The following is a 27,063-nucleotide window of genomic DNA, read 5'->3' on the forward strand; positions in this document are numbered from 1 at the left end:
CTTGAGGTTGAGTAAATTATGTGATAATTTTCATTTTTGGGTGAACTAACCCTTTAAGTATATTCTTTCAAAGTATATTATTTCCTTAATAAGTACTCTTTTTAAAATATGCTAAAGTGTACTTCTTTTTCACAAGGGTATCCCTAAACCAGCCTAATTATAGAGCTTCCTTAAGACAGACTTCATCTTTCTGCTTTTAAACCCTCCAGAACATTTACATTAGAAGTCAATGAGACAAGGGCCTTACTGTTTTACAGGTTTTCAGTTCTTTTTTAAGCCCAACATTATTGGCAAGTCAATATGTGATAATCGACACAGATGCTGCCCATAAAGCTTAAGCTGTATTTAACCCTGGATAATCCTTTAAGGCATTAAAATGTTCACTTTATTGTTCTTTGAGAAACTTCAGAAGGAGTTTCTGGTTTCGCTTACCCAAGCGGTCCAGTCGGTCGATGGCCACGGTTTCAAAGGCCCTTCTCATCATGGGATACTCCTCCAATACCTCATTAAAATTGTCCACGGAGAGAGAATACAGGCGACAGTAGGTCTCCGCTCGTACGCTCGCTGTACGACGACCCCGCGTCAGCAGACAGATCTCTGACAGGGAAGAAAATGGTTACTTACACACATTGAAGATTTAAGGACATCAGTACCAGAATAATTTAAAAAACATCTTGATATTGCCGTTCATCAGGGGAAAGGAACTTGGTGACCTTTTCTAGATGGCAAGTGTTTTTAAATTGCTCAAAAACTGAAACCCTGAAGAGTCCTTCATTTAACAGGGGGTGAATTTAAATATCTGCCTGCAGAAAGTAATTAAACTTTATCAGACTTCATTCAAAAGTATGTGATTTGAATGCTTATTACAAAGTGGTGAATAAATTCTTGCTTTATTGAGCTCTCATGTCTTAAAAATGAAGTGTGTAATTATTTCAGTGCTAAAATACTTTCCCATATCCCTTTTTAAAGGGAAATTCTGTCATAATTTACTCAAAACTTATGTTATTCCGAACCTGTTTCACTTTCTTTTGTTGTCACAAAAGATATTTTGAAGAATGATTGTGGTTCAAACAACACTGGACTCCATTGACTTTCATTGTGAAAAAAAAAAAGTGTCACACGACCTATCAAATATAATATTTGGGATGTTTTTGAAAGAAGTCTCTTATGCTCACCAAGGCTGCATTTAGTTTGTCAAAAATACAGTAAAACATATTTTGAGATATTATTACAATTTAAAATGACTGTTTTCTATTGGAATATATTTTAAAATATTAATATAATATTTATTATTATTATTATTAACTGTTTTCAAATATCAATTTCAAATTTAAATTGATAATAATAAGAACCATTATTAATAATTGAGCACCAATAATACTTCCTATAAATGAACACCAAATGAGCATATGGGAATGATTTCTGAAGGATCATGTGACACTGAAGACTGGAGTAATGATACTGAAAATTCAACTGTGCATCACAGGAATAAATTACATTTTTAAATATATTCAAATAGAAAATAGTCATCTTAAAGTGTAATAATATTTCACAATATTACTGTTTTACTGTATTTCTGATCAAATAAATGCAGCCTTGGTGAGACTTCTTTCAAAAACATGAAAAAATCTAGTGTATATATGTCATACAGCTCATCATATTTTCATTGTTTCATGGTGAATGTTCAAGGTTATTTTGTGTCTATATTTAGAAGATCACACACACACATGTTCTCCGGCATTAAATTTAGCTCACGATATTGGAACACAACTATGAAAGATCTAGTTCCTCTGGATGGTAGAGAAATAACCCATAAGACTCAGAAGATAATAAACATCATTCATCGTACATGTTGTGCGTCATTTTGTGTATTAAATCCTGACCCATCCATCAGGGTCCTCTGTGTGTTCGGTCCATTTCCCTGTCTGCTCACCAAATCAATCCAGAAAATCCAATACACAACCTTGGAAACCTTAGTTCACTTTAGAGAACTTTGTCATTCCAGCAGCATTCATCCCGAGCCAGGGTCATTCATCAAATCAAGAGGCAGTAAATTAAAGCTACAATCACAAGTACGTACATAAAGGTGAACACACACACACACACCGGTGCAAACACAAACACTCTTGTAGACACAAAACCTCATTTGCATCTAATTTGTTCCTTCATTTGTTTAAAATCCACTCGCACATACAAAAAAAAGCCACTACAGGCCATAAAGAAAAATCTCCTACAACAGGAGATAAAGATTAAAAATAAAAAAGTGTGCAATCAAAAGATAATTCTCATTAAATTTGTACAAGAGCAAATGATCTGAGCTGCTATTTATAGCCTAGTATTTGTTGTATATTTATACTAATATAAATTTGAAAATGTTTAAAATGCTTTGCCAATATATGGAAATGAGCATTTAGAGGGAAATGTGCTTACTTGTCCTAAAAATAATGTCAAAAATACAATAATCTTGTATATTTTATTCAAAATATAATTCTTTTTAATTGATTATGAGGTGAAATTTCACATCCATTTGATAGCTCTATGCTGCATGTTAACAAATGTCTCAATTGTGTCTTTTTTCCCCCAAAATTAATTTTATGAGAAATATCAACAAGTCTGATACTTAAATGAAATGGGAATGATATTTAAGTCTGAGCTACAAAAAGAGCAATACAGTTTTCCTCTGGGTAAAACTGAGACTGATCCTACTACACGATGCACACAGGATCAGACGGCTTCTCTCTTTTCTTTCTTTATCTCAGGCTACACAAGACATAGGTTTGTCTTTGACCTTTTCAAGGTCACGCGCCAAGAGCCTCTTCCAAACCCTCCTGCCCTCTGCAGCTAAAAACAGCTGACTCATCCGGATTTAAGGCTGCAGAAGGATCGTGTTCCACTCCTCAGCAGAGCACATCACATCACATCTCACCTCACCACACACACTTCTAGGGTTCACCAGGGCTCTGGATCTCTCCACCAGCTCAGAAGCATGACAATTCAATTGACTTCTGCTGCAGTTCTGTTTCACAGAGGACTCAGAGACTTGTGGGACTTCAAGAGGACCTATTATGCTGTTTTACATTTTTAACTTTCTTTAGTATGCAATAGAACTGCACGATTAATTGTTAAAAAAAAATAGTGATCTCGATTCAAACACTCACACGATCTCATTCCTAAATGACAATGATTTGGCAATGTCTATTAAACGTTTGTCAAAATCAAAAACGAAACATTCAAATCTGCGTTTGTGCTGCCGCTTATGGAAGCTTGTTTCCGCCACTAAATAAAACAATAAAAAAGGAAATTGCGACTTCTTATCTCACAATTCTGACCTTTCTTTTCTCGCAATTGCAAGTTTACATCTCATAATTCTGACTCTTTAACACGCAATTCTGACTTTATAACTCGCAATTCTGACTCTTTAACACAATTCTGACTTGAAAAACTCGCAATTCTGACTTTATAACTCGCAATTCTGACTTTAAAACTCGCAATTCTGACTTTATAACTCGCAATTCTGACTTTATATCTCACAATTCTGACTTTATATCACACAATTCTGACTCTTTAACGCAATTCTGACTTTATAACTCGCAATTCTGAATATATAACTCGCAATTCTGACTTTATAACTCGCAATTCTGACTTTATAACTCGCAATTCTGAATATATAACTCGCAATTCTGACTTTATAACTCGCAATTCTGAATATATAACTCGCAATTCTGACTTTATAACTCGCAATTCTGAATATATAACTCGCAATTCTGACTTTATAACTCGCAATTCTGACTTTATAACTCGCAATTCTGAATATATAACTCGCAATTCTGACTTTATAACTCGCAATTCTGACTTTAAAACTCGCAATTCTGACTCTTTAACGCAATTCTGACTTTATAACTCGCAATTCTGACTTTATAACACAATTCTGACTTTATATCTCACAATTCTGACTTTATAACTCGCAATTCTGACTTTATATCACACAATTCTGGCTTTATATAACTCACAATTTTGAGTTTATATATGGCAATTCTGAGAAAAAAGTCAGAATTGTGAGATAAAAAGTCACAATTACTTTTTTTATTTTTATTTCATGGCGGAAACAAGCTTCCATAGCCGCTGACCTATAGAGAAAGCAATTAGGCTATCTAGGTATGAAACAGCTTCACAAACAGTATTTTCAACCACACAATATCGTTATTTCCATGTTACAAATATTTATATTATCGCAGAAGTACTTTGATAAAACGTTATAGTTGGGATATAAACACTAATGTCTACGGTAGCGATCAAAATAGAGCAAATCACCTTTTGAAAGTAACTTGGTTCTTCAAATAACGATTATATCGATTACAGCGTTACACCAGTAGGTGGCGACAAGTGACTGTTAAAAATGTATTTGTCATTGATTCATTCATTCAAGAGATTTGTTCAGAAACGCTGATTCATCCAGTAATGAAACAAGTGAAGTATTTATGAGTGAGTCGTTGAATCATTCATTCAAATTAATTAAAAATGTTATATAGACTGCAGCAATTAGTTGCTAGTAAATTACATGTTATTTTTTTTAGTTGTCTGTTCAGAATCGTGGGAGAATCGTGATCTCCATTCGAAACAAAAAAATTGTGATTCTCAATTCATCCAGAATCGTGCAGCTCTAGTGTGTAATATTAATGTTTAAGCATGAAAAAGCTCTGCAAAGTTCCAAAGCACAAAGTCCCTCCAGCAGGACTTATTCTCTATATCAGTGTCACTGTTTCTGAATTCCCTGAAACACCTCCACTGTAGTCTTGAGTTTTCTTACGGGAACGAACATGTCACAATATTCCTCATTTAAATAATTCCCGTCCAAGGGATATGCAGAATAAAGGGGCGGGGCCTGGTTGAGTTAGTTAGTAGTGTGTTGAAACTAGCAGTTATGGTAAGGGGCGGGACATTTCCCAAGCAAAATACTCAAGTGATTAGAGTGCTTGACCAATCACAACACATTGGTCCAGCTGACCAATCAGAGCACATTGTGCTTTTCAGAAGGAGGGGCTTCATAGAGACAGGAACTAAACAGAGTGTTACTGACAGACTGAGAAGAGAGGAGCTGCAACAATGGAGAATATTTGAAAATATGTGTTTTTTGAACATTCAAGCACGAAAACCTATTCTAGTAGAGCCCAAAAACAAAATCAAGACTTTGTAAAAGGTCATAATATGGCCTTTTTAACAAGAAAATACAGTGGCAGGACTGTATTAACAAGAAGCAATGCAACATTTCAACAATACTGTTATAGTAATCTGTCCTTATTGGTTTTTAAATTTTGGAAGACTGTGACATTGTTACTAGTAAAACTGGCTAGAGAATAACAAGTGCTTAAATTTTGATTTTTAAATTACAGTGACATCACTGACATCTAAATATCAATGTCAGACCAGAGCAGTACATTTTGACTGCCTTTAAAGTTCAATTAATTTAACATCAATATAATTACGATGTAAAGTACTAAAATGGAAGAGGTCACATCATATCTGGCTTAAATTATTTAAAATGTTATGGGGTTCAATAAGGATTTGAGCAGTTTAATTAAGTAAAGTGAAGGTTTAATTCCCATCTAATTTACGAGGTTAATATGAGTGGGATTGTACCTCCGAAGTAGGAGCCGTCAGAAAGTTTCAACCCAACAGTTCCTTTAGTAATCACGTTCACGACGCCGTGCTGAATGAAGTACATCTTCTTGCCGATGGTTCCCTCACGGATGATATAATCGGCTGGTTGGAAGACCTCGAAACGGAGCTTCGTCAGCATGGCTGTCACAAAGTTGGGTTCGGCGTTGGCGAACAGGGGCATAGAGGCCACCAGCTTACGGCAGTTGAAGTTCACGATTTCCTGACAGCAGATGGAAAGTCCGCAGGGTGAGAGAAATGCATAAACGCATATTTCACATACACAGCATTTACATAAAACATAAAAGTGAAAAGCCTAGTGTTTGTTGTTTTGTTTTTGTTTTTATTAAGAGATGAAATTTGACGTTTCTTAGTGTGATTCAGCCATAAAGGATCATATCCAAACATAAAGATCTATACACAAATAACACAATGTTTGTTAGGAGCATTATGCTCTTTAAACAGCATTAAATGTAGTGAAAGCCGGAAGCCAATCACAGAGGGGATTTAGTTGTTTACTGTGACATAAATTAGTTTGGATGCTATTCCCGGTTCAGCGTGGTTTTATTGTTTCGGAAAGCACTGAGACAACTGCAGGGCCTTCTGGGAGATTTTTTCCACTGATGTTTACAGACATAGACAGACCTTTGAAAACACACAGATAACCAAACACAAACTCACCTCTCTGAGCGGCTCGTTCAGTTCCTCTAGGATGCTTTCTTCATCAAACATCTTGCCTTGGTAACGGTGCTCATAGTAATCATGGATTTTCTGTCGGAAATCTGCCGGAAGTTTGTGGAAGGACATGTACTGCTCCACTTGTTTGTACTGCAGAGAAAAAAAATAATGAGGATGTTTTTTCAGCTATGGCACTTTAATGTCACAGGGGTTGATTTTTATTAAAACCAAAAGATGCATCAATACTGCTCTCTATAGTAATGCACTAATGTGTAGCATCATGTCAGCAATCAGAGCGTTCTTTAAACTTGAACAAAACAAAAAGTACGACTGCCAATCGTGAGACAGGCATTTCAAAGAGAAGGCACAAGTTCACAGGACTACAACACAAGCAAACCGAGTAAACATCTAAAGAATATCATCCTGTGGAGGAATACAAAATATTTACAGACACAAGCCATGCCAAGGTAATGCTACTCAACACACACTATCATAGTCACTCCATATTCAAGAAAAATGAGAACAGGAGAGAACAAAGGCAAAGAAAATCACAGGACAAAAAACAAAGTTCAAGTTTTCTTTGTTAACTTCTGCTCTACTGTATGTTTTGCCAAGTCCAGATCACTGTAGTCAAAGATAGAGTACTCAAAAATAATATACACCTATACATATATTTAAAAGCATCGGATACATACATAAATGTCAACTGGGTACTACATGAGCTACTCCCAAGAAAACAGGTCATTGGCTATACATTTTTCATTTTAAATGATTGAATATGTTAATACTGACTATATCAGGAGGATATCAGTTGTAAAATAGTGAAATAGACACAAACCATTTCAATATGTATTGTGTGACAATGATTTATAGCCATTTTTACAACTGGGTTTTTGCTTTTAATAAAGCAGGAATATTATAGTGATCAAAAACAATATAATCAAAAACAATAAAAAACAAATATATATAGTTATAAATAAAACTGAAATAAAAATGAATACTTAATAAAAATATATAAAAATTAATAAAACTATAGACATATTAAATTAATAATAATAAAAACAACAACAAAGTTACAAAACTCTAATTTAGAATTAAAATGAAAGCAGAAAGTATAAAAATAAAAACTATTCAAATTATTAATAAAAACTATAATAGTATCTCAATGATATTAAAATAACAGTTACCAAGTAGACAACTGTCAGAGAAAAGCTTGAGATAAAATATGAAACATATAAAAATAGCTAAATATCATTTGAATTTAAAAAAAAAAAAAAATTAAAAAATTATGTTTATTCAATAGGTTGAAAATGGACAAACTTAGCAATTGGCTAATGGGTTGTTTTAACCCAGCAGCTAGGTTAAATGTTTGCCCAACCTGCTGGGTAGTTTTATTTAACCCAATTATTGTTTAAAAATTACTGTATTGCTTGCTTACAATGAACCCAAAGTGTGTTGAAAATTAACATTTATTAATATGTTCAATAAATAATTATTTATTAATAAGTTTAATAAATAACAAAAAATGCTTATTAATAAATGTTCACCTTTTGATTATTATTGTTGCCTCCAGTAATTATGTGTCTGATTTTTAATTTCCAACCTATTTTGGGTTCATTTTAAGCCAGACATATAGTCATTTTTAAAAAATAGTTGGGTTAAATAAAACTGCCCAGCACATTGGACAAACATTTAACCCAACCACTGGGTTTGTCCATTTTCAACCCAACTTGGGTTGTTTTTAACCCAGCATTTTAAGTGTAATTTCAGCTACAGATGTTTTAGATGGTGCTGGAAAAAAAGCATCCTGTGATAAATGTATGTCCACTGTTAGAAAACAGTGAGAGTGTGAAGAAAAGGTTATTTTCCCAAACAGGTTGATGAAGAAACAGCCATGTCAGCATAAAAACACTTTCTTGTTTTCTCACATTGCTCAGATCCAGATCCACAGAGTCAGTATGTGTTCTTCAGGCAATGTACAACCCCAAATCCCACCCTCAGATCATTAGTTAAAGCTAACAAACCAAACATCCCTCAAACTGCGTTATTTACGGAGACAGAAGGAGAACAGTAATGATGGAGTGATCTACGCAAAACAAAGAAAGCAGGTCAGACCGGAGGCATTAGCATTGCAGTCGTGTGTGTTCCCTGTTGCACAGCAGCATCTTGCTGATGCAGGCGTTTGTGTAGCACCTGTAAAGGTCCCTGAACCACTTGTGAGAGTAATTGCCTGCGTGTTAAGCTTCATAATGCTCTCATTCCAGAACTTCATATGAACATGAAAGTGAGCTGCATCTCTCAGCATCAGCACTGGGTCAACAGTGTTCAAAGATTGTTTTTAAAAGGAGGTCACATGAAACAATTTGAATTTTCCTTGATCTTTTGAAACAGAGTTCAAAGTACTAGATTTTAGAACTTCCAGAGACCAAAGCATCAATCACAACAGATGTTATTTAAAAGAACTTAAAGGTACAGTAGCAAAAACGGGTTCCAGCTGCATATTTCAGTGTCATTATGAGGGATTGTACTGTAGGGTGTCATATACCTGTTGAAAAACGTTCCTCTGTGCATCATTTAGACTATTTCGAACAGCCTCCAGTGAATCTATACTCTGAAACAGCTTTTCCTAGCGCTTCATTGATCCAGATGCTTCACGGTGAAGATGTCACTCACTTTACTCATTTGAAGAACCAGCAGTGTTGATCTAAGTGGTTCACTGATGGACCGATAAAGACAATTGTGTTTAATGGCCGACTCAGAAGAAAGCAATGCGACAGAGATGGAACGATAGACCTGTGTGACGTCAAACTACATCCTTTCTTGCCTCGTTTACAGGCAAATTAAATGAAAACTGAGTCGCCATTGATTGAACCGTTTACCGGTCAGTGTGAGAGGTTACGAACAAGGACAGGTCAAGACATGAAACTGTTCTCACTGGTTGGTACGTGAATGTTGATGTTATTCATACTAACATCACCATGTCACAGGTTTAAACAAACAAATAAGAAATAATATATTTTTGACCATGAAAAACCTGCTGCCAAGTATATTTTGTTCCTTTTATCGCCCGCCAAATGTCAAATATGTACAAGGTCCTTTTTGAACTGCATCTAATTGAGTTTAAAAAAGCATTGATATGAGATAAATGTTAATTTCCAGCATACTGTGGGTTCATTTTAAGCAAGCAATACAGTAATTTTAGTTGGGTTAATAAAACTAGCCAGCAGGTTAGGCAAACATCATCCACCAAATCCATCAGTTCTGGTGTACCTCAAGGTTCCGTCTTGGGCCCTCTTCTTTTCACTATTTTTATGTTATCAATTGGACAAATAATCAAACGCTATGGGTTTAACTTCCACTGTTATGCTGATGAGTTCATTCAGAGTTATTTTAGCATACCTTCCACCTCAGTGTTTCCCCCTCTTACATTAACAACTTGCATCAAGGAACTCAAGCTTTGGCTGGAGGCAAATTACCTTAAATTTAACTCATCCATTTAACTCATCCAAAACATCCATTTTAATACCTCAAAACAACACTTTATCATATTAATATACCATCATATACCATATACCATGGCAAGAGCCTTCTAAGAATACAGTGGGATTACCATTGTGGTATTGACCAAAAAATATATGGTGTAATGATGGCTTTTCCATGGTATATTTTTAAGGTAATACTATGGTCTTTTTGGAGCTTCATGTGTTCTAGAATGCTCATGTTCTCGCGCGTATGATCTGTGTGCTATTTCTGGCGGTGAGAGGATGGTCCCCGTCCTGTCACTGCAGAGGAACAGAAGCAGGCGGACAGCAGCAGTCACATACACTCAGTGCACCGCTGCAGATCTGGAGCATGTCTAACAGAAAGCCTGTTTATAAATGCACACACTGCACAGAGAGACACAAGAGAAGAGAAGAGAAGAGAAGAGAAGAGAAGAGAAGAGAAGAGAAGAGAAGAGAAGAGAAGAGAAGAGAAGAGAAGAGAAGAGAAGAGAAGAGAAGAGAAGAGAAGAGAAGAGAAGAGTAACTCCACTCTTAGAAGAAAAGGTTCTATATAGAATCTTAAAGGGTTCTGTGAGGCACTTCATATAAAGAAAAGGGTTCTTTCAAACTGAGTCAAGAATGCTAGGGTTCTATATAGAATCCCACTGAATCTTTATATGTAAGAGTGAGTTTAATCAGGTGATGAGTTTGGAACATCAATGGACTAACCCTCTAAACTAGGACACACGTTAAAGGCCCATTGATGCTTTATCACTGATGAAGTGTGTTTGTGTGAGTTTAACTGTAAAAAATTGGTGTAGGATCGCTATTAGAATCATAACAGCAGGTAAAGCCATGAAAACGATGATATTCACACTTCTCAAGAATGATGTTATATGGAACTAATGTAATATGGAATCCTGCTCTCATTTTCTAACCATGTCTTTCTTAGACACACACACACACACACACACAAAATAAGAAATGAATAAAAAATATTTCTTGAGCAGCAAATCAGCATATTAGAGTGATTTCGGAAGGATCATGTGACACTGAATTTTATTTTTACAGAACTGCTTTATAGATGAAATTAACTCATTTAATCATTGATGACCTTTACAACGGAACTGATTCAACACTGAACTGACTTGAGCTGAACAACAGCCGAAATGCATAATTTTCCTATTATCACTGTAAAGCTGCTTTGAAACAATCTATAAAGCGCTATATAAATAAAGGTGACTTGGAGTAATGATGCTGAAAATTCAGCTTTGATCACAGGAATAAATCACAATTTATAACATATTCACAAAGAAAACAGTTTAAATTACAATATTTCACAATATTACTGTTTTTACTGTATTTTTGATCAAATAAATGCAGCCTTAATGAGAATAAGAGAAAAAACATTAACAATTCTTACCGACCCCAAACTTTTGAATGGTAGTGTATACATTCACCACACACACTCACACTCTCAACCTCAGCGTTTTAAAAGAGCCTAAACTCACTAAACGACAGTATTATAACACTGGAGCCCCATATTGATTCCTGTCTAAAGATTTTCCAGTCTAGGTGAAAGCAAACAAAACCCTGGTCCCTCATTCCCTGCATCTTGGATTAATGGAAACCTGTGTCTGTGTGTGTGTGTGTGTGTGTGTGTGTGTGTGTGTGTGTGTGTGTGTGTGTGTGTGTGTGTGTGTGTGTGTGTGTGTGTGTGTGTGCGCATGCACCAACTCTCCATGTTGTGAATTCCTGGAGTGAAAATAAAGATGAAGAAGTCTAATTTCAGGTTTGGGTCAGAGATGTATTATTCACCACACTGATTCTAGAATAAATCACCTCATTACAGTACTAAGCACATTTCTACCTGCGGGTACACTGAGCCGAGCCAAAGCTAGCCTGCCCTCGAGCTGCTCAGAACTCACACAGAAAAGTCTGTGTCACTGTTATTCAGCAAAAAAAAAGTCATGAAGTTTTAAGGAACCAAAACCATCTTTCAGTATTTAGTTTTTAAGACCTCATTTCAGTCATGTTGTGATAGATATTTGTCAATAATCTGAGACGTGTAATCAATTACCCAGTGTACCTAAAGTCACAGCTACAGTAAACATAAGGACCTAATCAAAGGCCTTACTAAAAAGTAAAGTGGCAACACCACAGTACTAAAAAAATTCATGAACCATGGTATTTATGATACTATTCTAAAGTACAAAACACTATACCGTGTCCATAGCAGCTTTATGCTAATGCTGTAAATACAGTAGGCCTATTCAACAACTAAATAAAAACTGTGGTTTCTTGTGCAAGAACATACTGTGAGAAGGACAGAGGAGAAAATATAAACATACAAACAAAATACAGATTAAAGGGGTCCTATAATGACCCTTTTACCAGATGTAATATAAGTCTCTGGTGTCCCCAGAATGTGTCTGTGAAGTTTCAGCTCAAAATACCCCACAGATCATTTATTATAGCTTGTCAAATTTGCCTTTATTTGGGTGTGAGTAAAAACACACTGTTTTTGTGTGTGTCCCTTTAAATGCAAATGAGCTGCTGCTCCCGGCCCCCTTTCCAGAAGAGGGCGGAGCTTTAACAGCTCGCGCTTCGGTTGCTCAACAACAACAAAGCTGGAGAATCTCACGCAGTCAAAATGAGGATTGTCAGTAACGGTGTTCAGTCTTACATTGTTCAAACCGGAGTCGGACACTGATGGAGAGACTCAGAAAGAAGTTACAACTTTTAGAATGAAACTGGACGTTTCTGAATGGTTAGAGGATAAATTTATGTAGTTGCTGTGGAGTTGATTCAACTCATCGACTAGCATGTGCCGTCATGTTAATCTTTTGTGCAAATCCAGCGTTGAATTGACCCTCGTTTGTGAAGCAGTCCGGTGTAAAATGACGGCATGACAACAACACTCTACTACAACAACTCTTCCTCTTCTCTAAAGCAGCCCAACATGGCCTCACCCCCTTTGTTGCGTGTTCTCAGGGGCGGGGTTTATGTAAATTTTAGGGTCAGAGGAAACCAGCTTTATATCAAAGTAAAAAATCCCTCAAGAACCTGATGTCTCTGTCCAGGAACAGTTTCATCCTGAAGGCCAGAGATCCTCAGGGGAACAAATCAGTCACGGAAAACAACATTGATGAAGTACTGCATTAATTAAAGAGCCTCAATGTTTACCCACCCATATGCATGGACGATAGTCTTTGGGGAGAGACAGACGGAGATCGCTAATGGATGTACTGAAAGAATCACAGCTGATTTCGGATATTAGGAGGTTTTGTGCAGAGAAGACAAATGATTCCAGAAGGTTTGTGCAACAGAGAGAAGGAGAGAGAGAAAAAGAAGACAGAGATCTAGTGAAATTTGTCATGCCTGTTCTGAGCAGCAGCGGGCGGTAAGGAAAGCTCAGAGAAACCCGAGAGATCCGCTGTGGTGTCAGTCTGAGGCAGCTGCTGACTGCAGGAGAGAGAGCCTGTGTTTCAATCAAAGAACACAATGAATGACAATAGCAGAAGAGGCATTAGGTCTAATTGAAATTCTTCTCTTGTTATTTCCTGAAAAATATTCCAGACCCCCCACGAGCACTGGAGCGGCTTCACTGCGGGGATCTACAACCTGGAGTCGCATAAGCAGACTCTTAATTATCACCAGAAGTGTAACGCACACTACAGCTTATTCTGGATAAGAACCAACCAGTTGAACAGGAACAGACCATCTGACTGACATACAAAGACAACAATCACAGTTTGTTTTGTTTTCACCTGCTGTTTAGGGGTTTATCTGAAATAGCTTACACCACAAAAACAACCCGGCATGAAAAACACTCATTCAAGCTCTCACACGACAGTTTTGGTCTGTGACTGACTGTATAGAAAAAAAAAAAGAAGAAATAAGACTTTTTAGACTACACAATACATCTTGAGTATTTCACAGATATGCTACTAAGTTCACAAAACAAAGCTCTGATCATCTAAATTTGAAAACACATACACAGTGCACTATCATTCAAATGTTTGGGGTCAGTAAGATTATTGATGTTGAAATAGGTCTCATACCAAGGATGCTTTACAGTGATAGTGTGTAATATTATTACAATTTGAAATAAATGTTTTCTATTTGAATATATTGTAAAATGTAATTTATTCCTGTGATCAAAGCTGAATTTTCAGCATCATTACTCCAGTCTTCAGTGTCACATGATCCTTCAGAAATCATTCCCATATGCTGATTTGCTGCTCAAGAAACATTTCTGATTATCAATATTAAAAGAGTTGTGCTGCTTCATATTTTTCTTTCTTTAATGAATCGAAAGTTCAAAACAACAGCATTTATTTGAAATAGAAATCTTCTGTAACATTATAAATGTCTTTTCGGTCATTATTGATCAATTTAATGTGTCAAAAAAACTATTTGAATGGTAGTATAACCAGTGACAGAACATAAAACATAACTGATAGATCTTTGGAAATCTGTTTGTGAGCACAAAATATGCTTGTACCTCTGAAAATGCTTTTATGACACTTCTGTGAGACAGGTGTGTTGTTTTCCAGATGCAGCAATAATTCCAGCTCAAACTGCTATAGAAACAATGGTGATTAACAGAATATGGGAATGAGCAAACCAATGGTGACCAATGAGGGAACAGTTTTGCTCACATGTGACTTAACACATTTTTAACAGAACCAAGCAGAAAATGCAACATTGTAACAATTTAGTCCCATTTTGAAATAAAGCAAACAGGGGCCAGAATCATGAAAAATTCTTAAAGGGGACCTATAAGGGGACCTATAATGCCCCCTATAATACCCCACAGATCATTTATTATAGCTTGTCAAATTTGCCCCTATTTGGGTGTGAGCAAAGGCACACCGTTTTTGTGTGTGTCCCTTTAAATGCAAATGAGCTGCTGCTCCCGGCCCCCTTTCCAGAAGAGGGCGGAGCTTTAACAGCTCGCACTTCAGTTGCTCAACAACAACAAAGCTGGAGAATCTCACGCAGCCAAAATGAGGATTGTCAGTAACGGTGTTCAGCCTTACATTGTTCAAACCGGAGTCGACACTGAAGGAGAGACTTTTACAACTTTTAGAATGAAACTGGACGTTTCTGAATGGTTAGATAAATTTATGTAGTTGCTGTGGAGTTGATTCAACTCATCGACTAGCATGTGCCGTCATGTTAATCTTTTGTGCAAATCCAGCGTTGAATTGACCCTCGTTTGTGAAGCAGTCCAGCGCAAATTGACGGCATGACAACAACACTCTACTACAACAACTCTTCATCTTCTCTAAAGCAGCCCAAAATGGCCTCACCCCTTTGTTTCATGTTCTCGGGGGCGGGGCTTATGTAAATTTTAGGGTTTGTGCTGTCACTAACCCAGGAAGAAGCTAGCTGTATTTCCTACCAGCCGTTTGTTGTAGTCCTTAAAAAGTGATTTCTGTAAAAGAAAATATCTCTCTTTGCATTGAACTTTGAGCATTGTAACTTTGCAGATGTTGTTTATGCTCAAACAGCAACATTACACACTAACTAAAGTTAAAAAAGTGAAATCATAATCAAGGACCTCTTTAAGTTAGAAAACATGAAAATAGTATCCAAGAGGAGCTTTAGATGCCCTCAGTTTCAAAGCAACTTGTTAATCTTCTGATGTGCGCATCTAAAAACCACTACAACAGCACAAAGTCAGCCAATCAGATCGGAGCATCTTATTTTAAGAAAGCTATTGCCATGTTTGTATCTCAATTGCATCAAGATAGCAGAGCAGCGTCTTTCTTCTACCTGTTCCAATCTGTCCGACTCTGTCAATCTCTTTTAATATCCAGACCGCTTCCCGGCCTTCCAGATTTAGTACCCCGTCAACACACTTTTATAGCAGCGATAAAAATAAGCAATGCTCACAAATGCACACACACACACTGAGCAAAAACAGCAGTTGGCACATCGCTGAGCTGAACGTGAGGTAGCTCACAGCTGTGACGCAAACAGCATCGTTCTATGTAACATACAGTACGTGCCATATAAATATATGTGCCATATTTCCTTTTCCGGCACCGTGAGTGTGTTGTGCGTTTCCATGAGCACACGGCATGAAATTTCAAAGGACTGTCTGTGTCCAAAACACGCCCGAGGCAAAGACATGACAGACAATCAATGGAGGTGTCTCTAAGAGAACTAACCCGCCGCTCTTTCATCAACCGCTGATCAATTCTCATAAGACGCTGAAGTCTGAACTTGAGGTGTCCTGAGGAACGACAGTCATTCATATACTTCATATAACAGCACTAGTTTGCAAGTCTGCATACATTTTTCCTGCTTGAGAGCAGAATCTTTTGCTGTTTGATGAGTCACGTCGTCTGCAATGTTATCTTTTTTTTTATCTGCGATTCAGGTCAGGTACAAGTTTCAAGTGTGGAGCGGCACAGTCTGCTCATCCTAAAAATGAAAATCATGCAGTTTTTATTACCTATATTCACTCTCGCCTATTACCCATTCACTTGGTTTGATTTCTTCTATTGTTCTGCTTATTTGTAAGTTGGTTTGGATAAAATAATCAGCTAAATGATTAAATGTAAATGTCATGCAGCTTGATCGTTTTCCTCTGGAACCAAAAATGAGGTACTTTGACATAAATGTTTACTTAATTTGATGAACTTTGCACATTATTGAACTAAACTGAACTGCCACTGAACTAAACTGTGCTCAGTCTGAATAATGACACTATTGCCTTTTTTAGAGCTGTTTTTCAGTTGAATAGAGTTTGCTGCATAACTAATGAACTTTGCAATATTAATACTGTTATTTTCTTGTTTCTTACAGTGAAGCTGCTTTGAAACAATCTGTATTGTATAAAGTGCTATATAAATAAATGTGACCTGACATTGCAAGTTTTCTAAACATCGCACTCAACACCATAATTTGTCAATAGTTTGAATGGGTGCAAATGTGAACCAGAATTGAAAGATGTTCAAACATTAATAAACAAAAACATTTAATGCACAGAAAGTTTAATAGTGTCTAATTTAAATTAGACTGTTATATAATTTCTACCTATATTGAATAAAACTATGAATGACTTGTATTTGCACATTAAGCTTGGAGTAAGAAAATGTCTTGTAGCACAGAAAAAAATAAAGGGGTGGTTGATAATGATTTCACTTTTTTAACTTTAGTTAGTGTGTAATGTTGCTGTTTGAACATAAACAACATCTGCAAAGTTACGACGCTCAAAGTTCAATGCAAAGGGAGATATTTTCTTTTACAGAAATCGCTTTTTAAGGACTACAACAAAAGGGTGGTAGGGACTACAACAAGCTTTTCCCGGGTTGGTGACATCACAAACCCCAAAATTTACATAAACCCCGCCCCCGAGAACACACAACAAGGGGGTGAGGCCATGTTATTGCAATACAGTATGTAACACAAACGCAAGATGACAACATAAGTTATAACTGTAATTAAACTAAACTATACCTGTTCTATCTTCATGCAGCATATATTCTCTGGCTCGGTAGGCATCTTACAACAGTTCCCACAGGAACGATTTATAGATTTATCATGACAGAATATGCTAATCAATGACTTTAAGATAGTTAACTCCACATCAGCTACATAAATTCATAAACTAACCATTCAGAAACTTCCTGTTGCATTCTACATGTTGTCACTTCTTCTTGAGTCTGTCCATCATTGTTCGACTGAACATAAAAGGCTGAACAGTTTCTGACATTTTCAGTGAGTCTGCATGAGGTAATCAGAGCTGATAACATGAGCTCTTGAAACTCCGCCCTCTTCTTGGGAGCAGCAGCTCATTTGCATTTAAAGGGATACACAAAAATGGAGCGTTTTTACTCACCCTCAAAAAGTGACAAATTTAACATGTTAAAAAAAAAATCTGTGGGGTATTTTGAGCTAAAACTTACTAACATACACACTCTGGGGACATCAGAGACTTATTTTACATCTTGTAAAAGTGGCATTATATGACCTCTTTAAACATGACCTTTAAATCATGTTTTTTTTTTGTCATTTTGGTCCTTTTTGAGACATGAGGATGAGCAGATAATGATAGAATATACACTGTTCAAAGGTTTGGGGTCAGTAAGATTTTTTTTTTTTTTTAAGAAATTAATACTTTTATTCTGTAAGGATGTATTAAATTGATTGAAAGTGACAGTAAATACATTTACAAAATATTTCTATTTCAAATAAATGCTGTTCTTTCTGAAGGATCATGTGACACTGAAGACTGGAGTAATGATGCTGAAAATTCAGCTTTGATCACAGGAATAAATTACATTTTAAAATATATTCAAATAGAAAACAGTTATTCTAAATTGTAATAATATTTCACAATATTACTGTTTTTACTGTATTTTGATCAAATAAATGCAGCAGTGTATATTTAGCACCTTTGCTTTGCTCAGAGCAAGACAAAAAAAAAAAAAAAAAAAAAAAACACAAGAGTAAAAATGCAACATTGTTATATGAACTGTCCCTTTAAAACTGAAGAGGTGCTTCAAGAGGAGAATTTTCCAAACTGAGAGCAGCACACAGTGCAGAGAAGCAGGTCACTCGTCCCTGACCCCTCGGTCTATTCCCAACCCCCTATTTCTCTCTGTCTGTATTTCTATTTTCCTCCCTCCCTCGTTCTCATCAGTTCATTACGGCACTTTCAAGGACAGAATCACAGTGAGCCGCACACACCTACATCAACTTCACGAGGACATTGGCAGGACACTAATCTGCTGCCTCATCAATTTTAGTTTGCCCAGAGAGACACTGTAATATTGTGCGCACGCATATACATCGTATACGCAACGAGTCTCCAGCGTCTGTCCTCCACTTGAGGATACACACCTCAAATTACTGGTTAAACAGAGCAGGAGGCAATCCCTCATTTTCAAAGCGACCAATCAGAGTGCTCCGTTGCCTGCAACAATCTTTCTGCATGGTAACAGAGCTGATAAACGATTGGCCGAGCAGGAAGACTGAAGCCACGCCAAGTCTAATCTACTGTTACAAACACGATGCACAGAAATATGACAGCCACAACCAAGTCAGCACTGCGGTAGGTAGTACATTAGCTGATGCTGTAGCTGTGGTCTCATCGGCTAATAGAGCCTGCAGTGAAAACAAACACACAGTCAGAAAGGCAACTATCTGTCGCATTAGCAGTCATTATCCAATCAACGCAACAGCATCTGAAGAGTTGCTGACTCAACGCAACAGTGACAAACAAACCGTAACAGCTGCACAAACATTAGCTGCGCAGGCTGATGGAACAATAGCGACTTTAATGAGTTTTAATGGATGGAGGAGTAACATTATGAGGTCAAGGAATGGATGCTTCGCTAATGAGAGTTTCACGACTGACTTCAAATACTAATCAATCAATCAGTCAATCACATTTATTTATATAGCATATTTAAAACTCCAAAACTCCTTGCTTGATTATGTACCATGGATTTAAAAAGGCCTAATTGATTAATTATATGTTTGGAAGATCTCAGAGGGCCAAACACTATTACTTGAATGGAGAAAATTGGCTGCCATCCACTCCTTAATATCATTAAAACAATCAAAGAGAGACTGTTAGGCCGAATTATCCCCCATTTCTATAGGGAGATAAAGCTGAGTATCATCAGCATTAAGATTACAATATAGCCTACATTATGTTTCTGACAATTATCAGCCAATGGAAGCATGTAAATAGAAAATAAGACTGGACCCAATATCGATCCTTGCAGAACCCCACACTTCATTAGAGCAGAAGAGGATGAAAAATTTCCTAATTTCACAGAAAATGTTCTCCCAGAAAGATATGAATTAAACCAATTAAGAGCATTTCCTTGAATCCCTGCCCACAGTCTTAAACACTCCAAAAGTATATCATGTAATTTAGTGTTAAATGCAGCAGTCAAATCAATTAAAACTAAAAGGGCACACTTTCCTGAATCGACAGCAAAAAACAAATCATTAGAGACTTTGAGAAGGACGGACTCTGTACTGTGTTGAGCCCTAAATCCCCATTGGAACTTATCAAAAAATACCATTTCCATTTAAATAAGTAGAAAGCTGTTCAAAGACAGCCTTCTCTAGAATCTTTGACTAGTAACTATTACTTCTGCATTGGATAGCATCAAGTGTCAGACAGTGTTGTTGTTATTATTAACTAAAACTAAAACCACTGCAAACCATTTTCAGTAACTGAAATAAGGCTAAAATAAAATTTAAATTATTAGTAAAAATATATTTTAAAAAATTAGAAAATAGAAATGTTGCCTTGAAAACTAACTGAAATAAAATAAGTTTAGGTATAAAGATGGCTAAAAGTGAAATAAAATTAAATTAAAACTAAATTAAAACCTGACAACTGCTTTTTCAAGCCTTACCCACAACCCATTGCAATATTGAGAAGAATGCTTTTGTGATATTTTCCTGATGACTTTGGCAAAGCAAGGCTTGCGAGGCCAAAGCTAGCACAGCGTTTTTTAACTGTATGAATCTATAAGTTAAATAATAATGAATTTAGAAAGACGTTGCCACTTGCATGCAAACGCAAACAGTATGTGACAAAGGTCACAGTACGTGTCAACATGCAATTTTATGACACTAGTTTCCCAAATCTGACACACTGTCTTACAACATGCTCAAAAGGATGCATATTCCCATTAAAAGCAAAGTACACAATATAGTACATAGAAGTATGCAAAATTAAATGCAGTATATGTAACCTTTTTTTGTTCGAAATTAACAAAAATTAAATAATAAATGAGTACATCATCCCAAACCATGTTTTTGCCCTACCCTAAATCACTATGGTATGCCTATAATAATTATTTATATTAGCTGTAGGGACGATTTCCCTGGAAAATGCATACTGCTTTCATCATTCCTCCGTGCGTGTTCATAACATATCCGTAAATAAAGGAAAGAAGGTCAGGCTACCGCTATATGCAGTTGAAGTAGCTTGAAGCCGCAACTGAACCTCGAACCGAAAAGAGTTTGTAAGCAAAAAAGGAAAGTGACAGTATCTGTAATAAAACATGAATCAACATAACATCACATTTGCTGTGCATTGACTAATTCACAAAACAATGTTTATGTTGGTAACAATGCCAATTCTCTAAACTGCTTTGGTCTATTTGCCTATAAATAGCCTTGCCAAGTTATAATTATTACCTGATATGAATAGTAATCATAATTGTCTAATGTCAGCATTGCCAAATTTTTGTAGCTTTATTTTAAAACAGTTCATTTCTAGTCAAAACAAAAACGCCATATAAGTTTTATGCACTGCTAGAGGGCTAAAAGTCACCTAGTGTAGCTTTAGTCAATAGTTTCTACTGCATTATTTAACACCTCATGCACAGTTGCTTTACCTTTTCCTGGTACTGGCGTCGTGAGGAGTCCAGTGATTGGATGAGGGCCGTTGCATGTCCGATGAAGACAGCATAGCAGGTGGCACCAACAATCATGCTGAGCATCGTCAGCCAGATATCAGAGAGACTTTCCGGAGCTTGACGACCGTAACCAATACACAACATGTGACTCATTGCTTTAAACACAGCAAACGAGTACAGCTCACTCCACGTGTCATTCTGCAGAGAGAGAAAGACAAACACAGAACATGAACAGCACGTAACTGCACTTCACATCACCTATGCCAATCTGAAAGCACAATAAGAGTAAAAACTTTGCAACTACATGTCAACTAGCAGTCATTAGAGTATTAGTAGACTGTCTGCTTAATATCTGCTAACACTTTATTTTGATGCTCCCCAACAGACATTCTACTGACTATAAGTAACTGCAAATACATGTCAACTTATTCTACGAACCCTAACCTAACAGTCTATTAATACTCTAATGAGAGGTAGTTGACATGTAGTTGCAAATTAATGAGAGTTAGCTGACATGTAGTGGCAAAGTTATTTATAGTTAGTAGAGTGTCTAAAGTGGACTATCGAAATAAAGTGTAATTCATGAGGGTGTAATAAATAATGAGAGAATTGTCATGCTTGGCTTCAAGCGTGGCTCATATAATATTATTCATAATGTTTTACTGTTGTTTTTTTTTCCCACATTTGATGGATGCAAACCAACAGATAATATCATTCATAGCAAATTACATTTATAAACCTAGATTTTGTGCAAAAACAGCTTCATATTTGAATAATAATAGTAGTAAAACACTGTAAATATGTAACAATAAATCTTTCAAATAGAGGAATGCTACAATGTCATAACATGACCTCACTATGTTGCATGATTAATTAAGCAAGTGCCATCCATTTATCATCTCGGAAATCAATACATTTTAAATTTTTATACATTTTTTTATGCAAATGTCATAACATTTAGCATTCTGATCACACAATGAGTTATTACTGTAATTTTTCTCCCTGCCAGGTTCAAATGAGCTGTTTATGCACTGATTACAGATTTATTTGCAATTTGTTATGAATAATCTTATCTGCATACAGTTTGCATACATCAAATTCCAAATAGGAAAAGAAAATAATAAAGAGATATATTGTTCACTGGGTTATCAAAAAATGTAAGTTTACATAATTATATATATATATATAAAACAAATTTTCAGCAAAAACACTACATTGTGATATCTAATGTTGTTATCACAAAGTAATATTACTCATGCTATGCTTAAGATTTTTTTGTGCCTCCATTTAAACCTCTTGTATTTTCAAACTACACCACACAATCTTTCATTGATATGGTACAGTGTACACTGATGAGCCAAAACATTATGACCAGTCACAGGTGAAGCAAATATTGTTGAGGGCAACAAAGGCTATTCCATCTGGTCCGAGCCAATAGAAGATTTTAATAATGGTTATTGGAGGAATGTGTCACAACACACAGTGCATCGCAGGCTGCTAGGGCTGTGTAGTCGCACAGATATCACAGGACACCTTCAGGGGTCTAGTGGAGTCCATGCCTCGACGGGTCGGCGCTGTTTTGTCAGCACGCGGAGGACCAACAGCATATCAGGCAAGTGGTGATAATGTTTTAGCTCATTGGTGTATGTTTCATATTCTATATGCAATTCATATTATAGCCGAAGTGTCTACTGTGCCACTTTCTAAACTCTTATAAATAAAGCATTTAGCTGCAGAGTGGCTGGCAGTCAGGCGTCTCGGGATGACAGAGATCCGTGTGAGGTGGGGGTCTGCCAGCAGTCTCAAACAAGAAGCCATTAAATGTGCCCTTTTTAAAAATGCGTCTGCTGCCTGACTTGTGCTGACATCCGGCTAATTCCCAAGGCAAGATTAATTACGGTTGCTGTCCTCTGAAAACCGAAATCTGGATCTACTGCATCCCATCATGACTCCATAAGACCACAGATTTCTGATTGCTGGTACTGGTTACTCTTAATGTTTTTGGCCGAACAGCATACTATATTAAGTATGTTTTTTTTTTTATGTATGTGCACAGTACACAGTATGCAAAATTTGCAGTATGCATGGAATACTACCTTTGTCAAAATGTACAGTATAAAATATTTCCATGTGTAAATAAAAAAGCCTAGATTTTCAATATAGCCTCAAGGTGCATCCCAATTCGATTTCCAGTTTTGCCTACTTATGCACTATTCTACGCCATTTTGTAGTATAAATAGTGTGAGTAGTGTGTACACACTGAAAACTCCACTTCAAAAGATGATGCACATAATTAACTGAAAAGAATGGACACTTTCAATTATCGCAGCTTCCTTACGTAGCCAAAGGGGAGGGGCTATCAGACTCCAATGCTGAATGACAAAATAACCTTCATACACTAGACAGTTGAGAACATAGTGCATACTATAAGGACATAGTGTATAGTATGTACGTAGTATACAATGAGCAGTATACTAGTATCTCATTCCAAACATAGCCTGAGTATTTGCCTCCCCTATTAGATGGCATGCAGAGTAGAATGGAAGAAGAAAAGGATTGTGAAATGAAAAAAATGGGAAATGAGGAAAGTGTCAGAGGGAGCAGGTCACTGTAAGAACACTGAAGTGAACAGGCCTGAATTATACATGAGTCAAGAGCACTTTGCCTCGAAAACAGAAGTAGAGAGTCCATGCTGAAGCTCTGGACACACACACACACACACACACAAACGAAGAGACATTGTGCTTGCAGAGACATTGGGAATATAGTGGATAGAGAGGGACACATTCTACAGCAGTGTATAATATCAAGCGTATATACTCACATAAACCTGCAACTACATTGACTATGTTGGGATAGGAATACTTGCATGCGGTTTAGTGCATACTGCATTTTAGTTTGTTAAAATTAGTATGTGAAACATACTATGCAATATGTAACAATAAATGTTGCCTCAATATAGTGAGTGGTGTCCATTTATCATCTGGGAAATTAATATAGTCATTTTGCATTTTAAATATAATTTTGTATGCAAATATAACATTTGGAAGTCTGATCATATACTGTAATGAGTCAAGAAAGATGTCAAAAATCATGGTTGATATAATTTCCGGTTCATTTGTCACATTCAGAATATATTGTTATATAAGATTACTCATGTCGTGATATGAGATTTTGGCTCAGCCTACAGCAAAAATACTACATTTACATATTTATATTCATGCATTTGGCAAATGCTTTTATCAAAAATGACTTACAGAACATACAAGGTTACAAGGTTTCATATATGTGTATGTATATGAAATGAATTAATAAAAATAAATAAAATGAAATAAAAATAATAGAATAAATTTTATTGTAATATTTATTTATGTATTTACATTTATTCTATTATTTCTATTATTATTTATTGTATTATTTTTCATATACAATTTTGGGGAAAGTTACTTTTAAAAGTAATGCATTACATTACAATGCATTGCGTTACTCCCTAAAAAAGTAACTAATTGTGTTTATGCATTACTTTTGCATGACCTTTTCTCACCTGGGCTGGGCTTGCTTGTTTGTTTTTTAATAACAAAAAAAAAAAGTTCTATTTTTGGCAAATTTAAAGGCCCTTTCACTTCAAAAGTGAAATGAATAAGCCTCAGGCTGAAGGAAATGCAGAGTAATACAATAATGTAATAAAAATAAATAAATGAAATAATTAAATTAATAGTAAAATGAAAAAAATAATAGAATAATGAAATAGAATATAAAAAATAGAATACTAATAGAACAATAGAAATTCAAAAATTAGGTCCCACAAAGACAGCACACGTCTATGCACACATTTAGTATGCGCACACACATAGTGAGCACAAAGAAACACTTCTCCAGCCTGGTGTGTGGACTCTCTCCCTGGGCCTATTGCAATACATTTCAAGTGCAAGCAGTATTATGAAAGTGAGAAAAAGCATACAACAGAAAGGAAGAAAAAATATAAGCCACATAGGATCTGAGACACTTTTTTGATTGCTCTCCCATTCATTCCCTCATTCATGCCCTGGTCTGCACTGATAGGGCAAGAGGCAGTATGGGAAGACATTCATTAACCATACAGACACGCGTGCCCTGCAGCCGATAAGCTCCGCGAATATCAGACTCTTGGATTCTGCCAGTAATAGTGCAATCGCGCTGCCAGCCTGTTCTGACTCTATTTACAATAGCTTATCTAAACGTACAGCAGTCCTCGGATCCTCTACTGCGACGCCACGCGCTGCTGCCCAGACTCTGAGACACCAGATGCTGTGTAATATATGTTTTTAATCTCGGCCAAGACAACCCAACATCTCTTCACCGATCCATTCATCTCTGCGTCTGACAGAGTCAGTGCGGTTTTTCATCTCAAAAATGAATGCAGCAGTCAAGCAGAAAAGCTTCCTGGGGAAATGATACTATACATTTATCTGCTCTTCAGGAGGAATACATTTAGATGCGGAGTAAATTACGGAGGAAAGCAGGATTAGATTTCTGATTGGTTCTGTATGACACAAAGAGGTTATTTGTCCCCTGTTGACCTTTGGCCAGTTGAGAGATACAGCAGTTAAGCAATAGAGTGCTGCAGGGATGATGTATTTTTGTAGGCCAAAACCGCAAAATTAGCATTTTAAAGGGGTCCTTGATTATGATTTTACTTTTTTAACTTTAGTTAGTGTGTAATGTTGCTGTTTGAGCATAAACAACATCTGCAAAGTTACGACGCTCAAAGATCAATGCAAAAGGGAGATATTTTCTTTTACAGAAATCGCTTTTTAAGGACTACATCAAACGGCTGGTAGGGACTACCTCTTCTCGTCTAAAATTTACATAAACCCCGCCCCCGAGAACACACAACAAAGGGGGTGAGGCCATGTTGGGCTGCTTTAGAGAAGAGGAAGAGTTGTTGTAGTAGAGTGTTATCATGCCGTCATTTTACGCCGGACTGCTTCACAAACGAGGGTCAATTCAACGCTGGATTTGCACAAAAGATTAACATGACGGCACATGATAGTCGATGAGTTGAATCAACTCCACAGCAACTACATAAATGTATCCACTAACCATTCAGAAACATCCAGTTTCATTCTACAAGTTGTAACTTCTTCCTGAGTCTCTCCATCAGTGTCGACTCCGGTTTGAACAATGTAAGGCTGAACACCGTTACTGACAATCCTCATTTTGGCTGCGTGAGATTCTCCAGCTTTGTTGTTGTTGAGCGACTAAAGCGCGAGCTGTTAAAGCTCCGCCCTCTTCTGGAAAGGGGGCCGGGAGCAGCAGCTCATTTGCATTTAAAGGGACACACAAAAACAGCATGTTTTTGCTCACACCCAAATAGGGGCAAATTTGACAAGCTATAATAAATGATCTGTGGGGTATTTTGAGCTGAAACTTCACAGACACATTCTGGGGACACCAGAGACTCATATTACATCTTGTGAAAGGGGCATTATAGGTCTCCTTTAACACTTCTGGTTCCATCGTCCTGAAGTTTTAATGGTTTTTTGGTTAAATGCCTGAAATAATGTCTGTAGTGAACACAAGCTCAAGATATTTACAAGCAATATGTAACAGCCAGTTTACTTCTGTGATGTATGTCAGAGTGAAACAGGATTGTATAATGAGAAATATAAATTTTTTTAAATCCATCTAGAATTGATTGGATTGAGAAAAGTCCTTATATGATGAGGGTGAATGGGATGAAAATAAGAAAATAAGGTGATGTCAACCAAACAGGAAGGTCTTACTAGAAATGGAGCATTACGCTTACAAAGCGTACACTTTTTCTTTTCTTTGGAATAATCTGCATTAATGAATTGGTT

General features: G+C 36.5%; 1 protein-coding gene across 1 annotated transcript in view; it reads right to left on the bottom strand.

The window, feature by feature from the left end:
- Positions 1 to 27,063, bottom strand: part of LOC127498431 (potassium/sodium hyperpolarization-activated cyclic nucleotide-gated channel 2-like) — a 68,806-nt gene that overhangs the window by 13,084 nt on the left and 28,659 nt on the right. Inside the window, exons 5-8 of the mRNA XM_051867764.1 lie at positions 21,203 to 21,421; positions 6,337 to 6,483; positions 5,638 to 5,878; positions 433 to 597 (exon numbers count right to left, since the gene is read on the bottom strand). Coding sequence (XP_051723724.1) covers positions 433 to 597; positions 5,638 to 5,878; positions 6,337 to 6,483; positions 21,203 to 21,421 — 772 coding nt within the window. The remainder of the gene's footprint in view (positions 1 to 432; positions 598 to 5,637; positions 5,879 to 6,336; positions 6,484 to 21,202; positions 21,422 to 27,063) is intronic.

This window comes from Ctenopharyngodon idella, chromosome 2, assembly GCF_019924925.1.
Source record: "Ctenopharyngodon idella isolate HZGC_01 chromosome 2, HZGC01, whole genome shotgun sequence".
Lineage (NCBI taxonomy): Eukaryota > Metazoa > Chordata > Actinopteri > Cypriniformes > Xenocyprididae > Ctenopharyngodon > Ctenopharyngodon idella.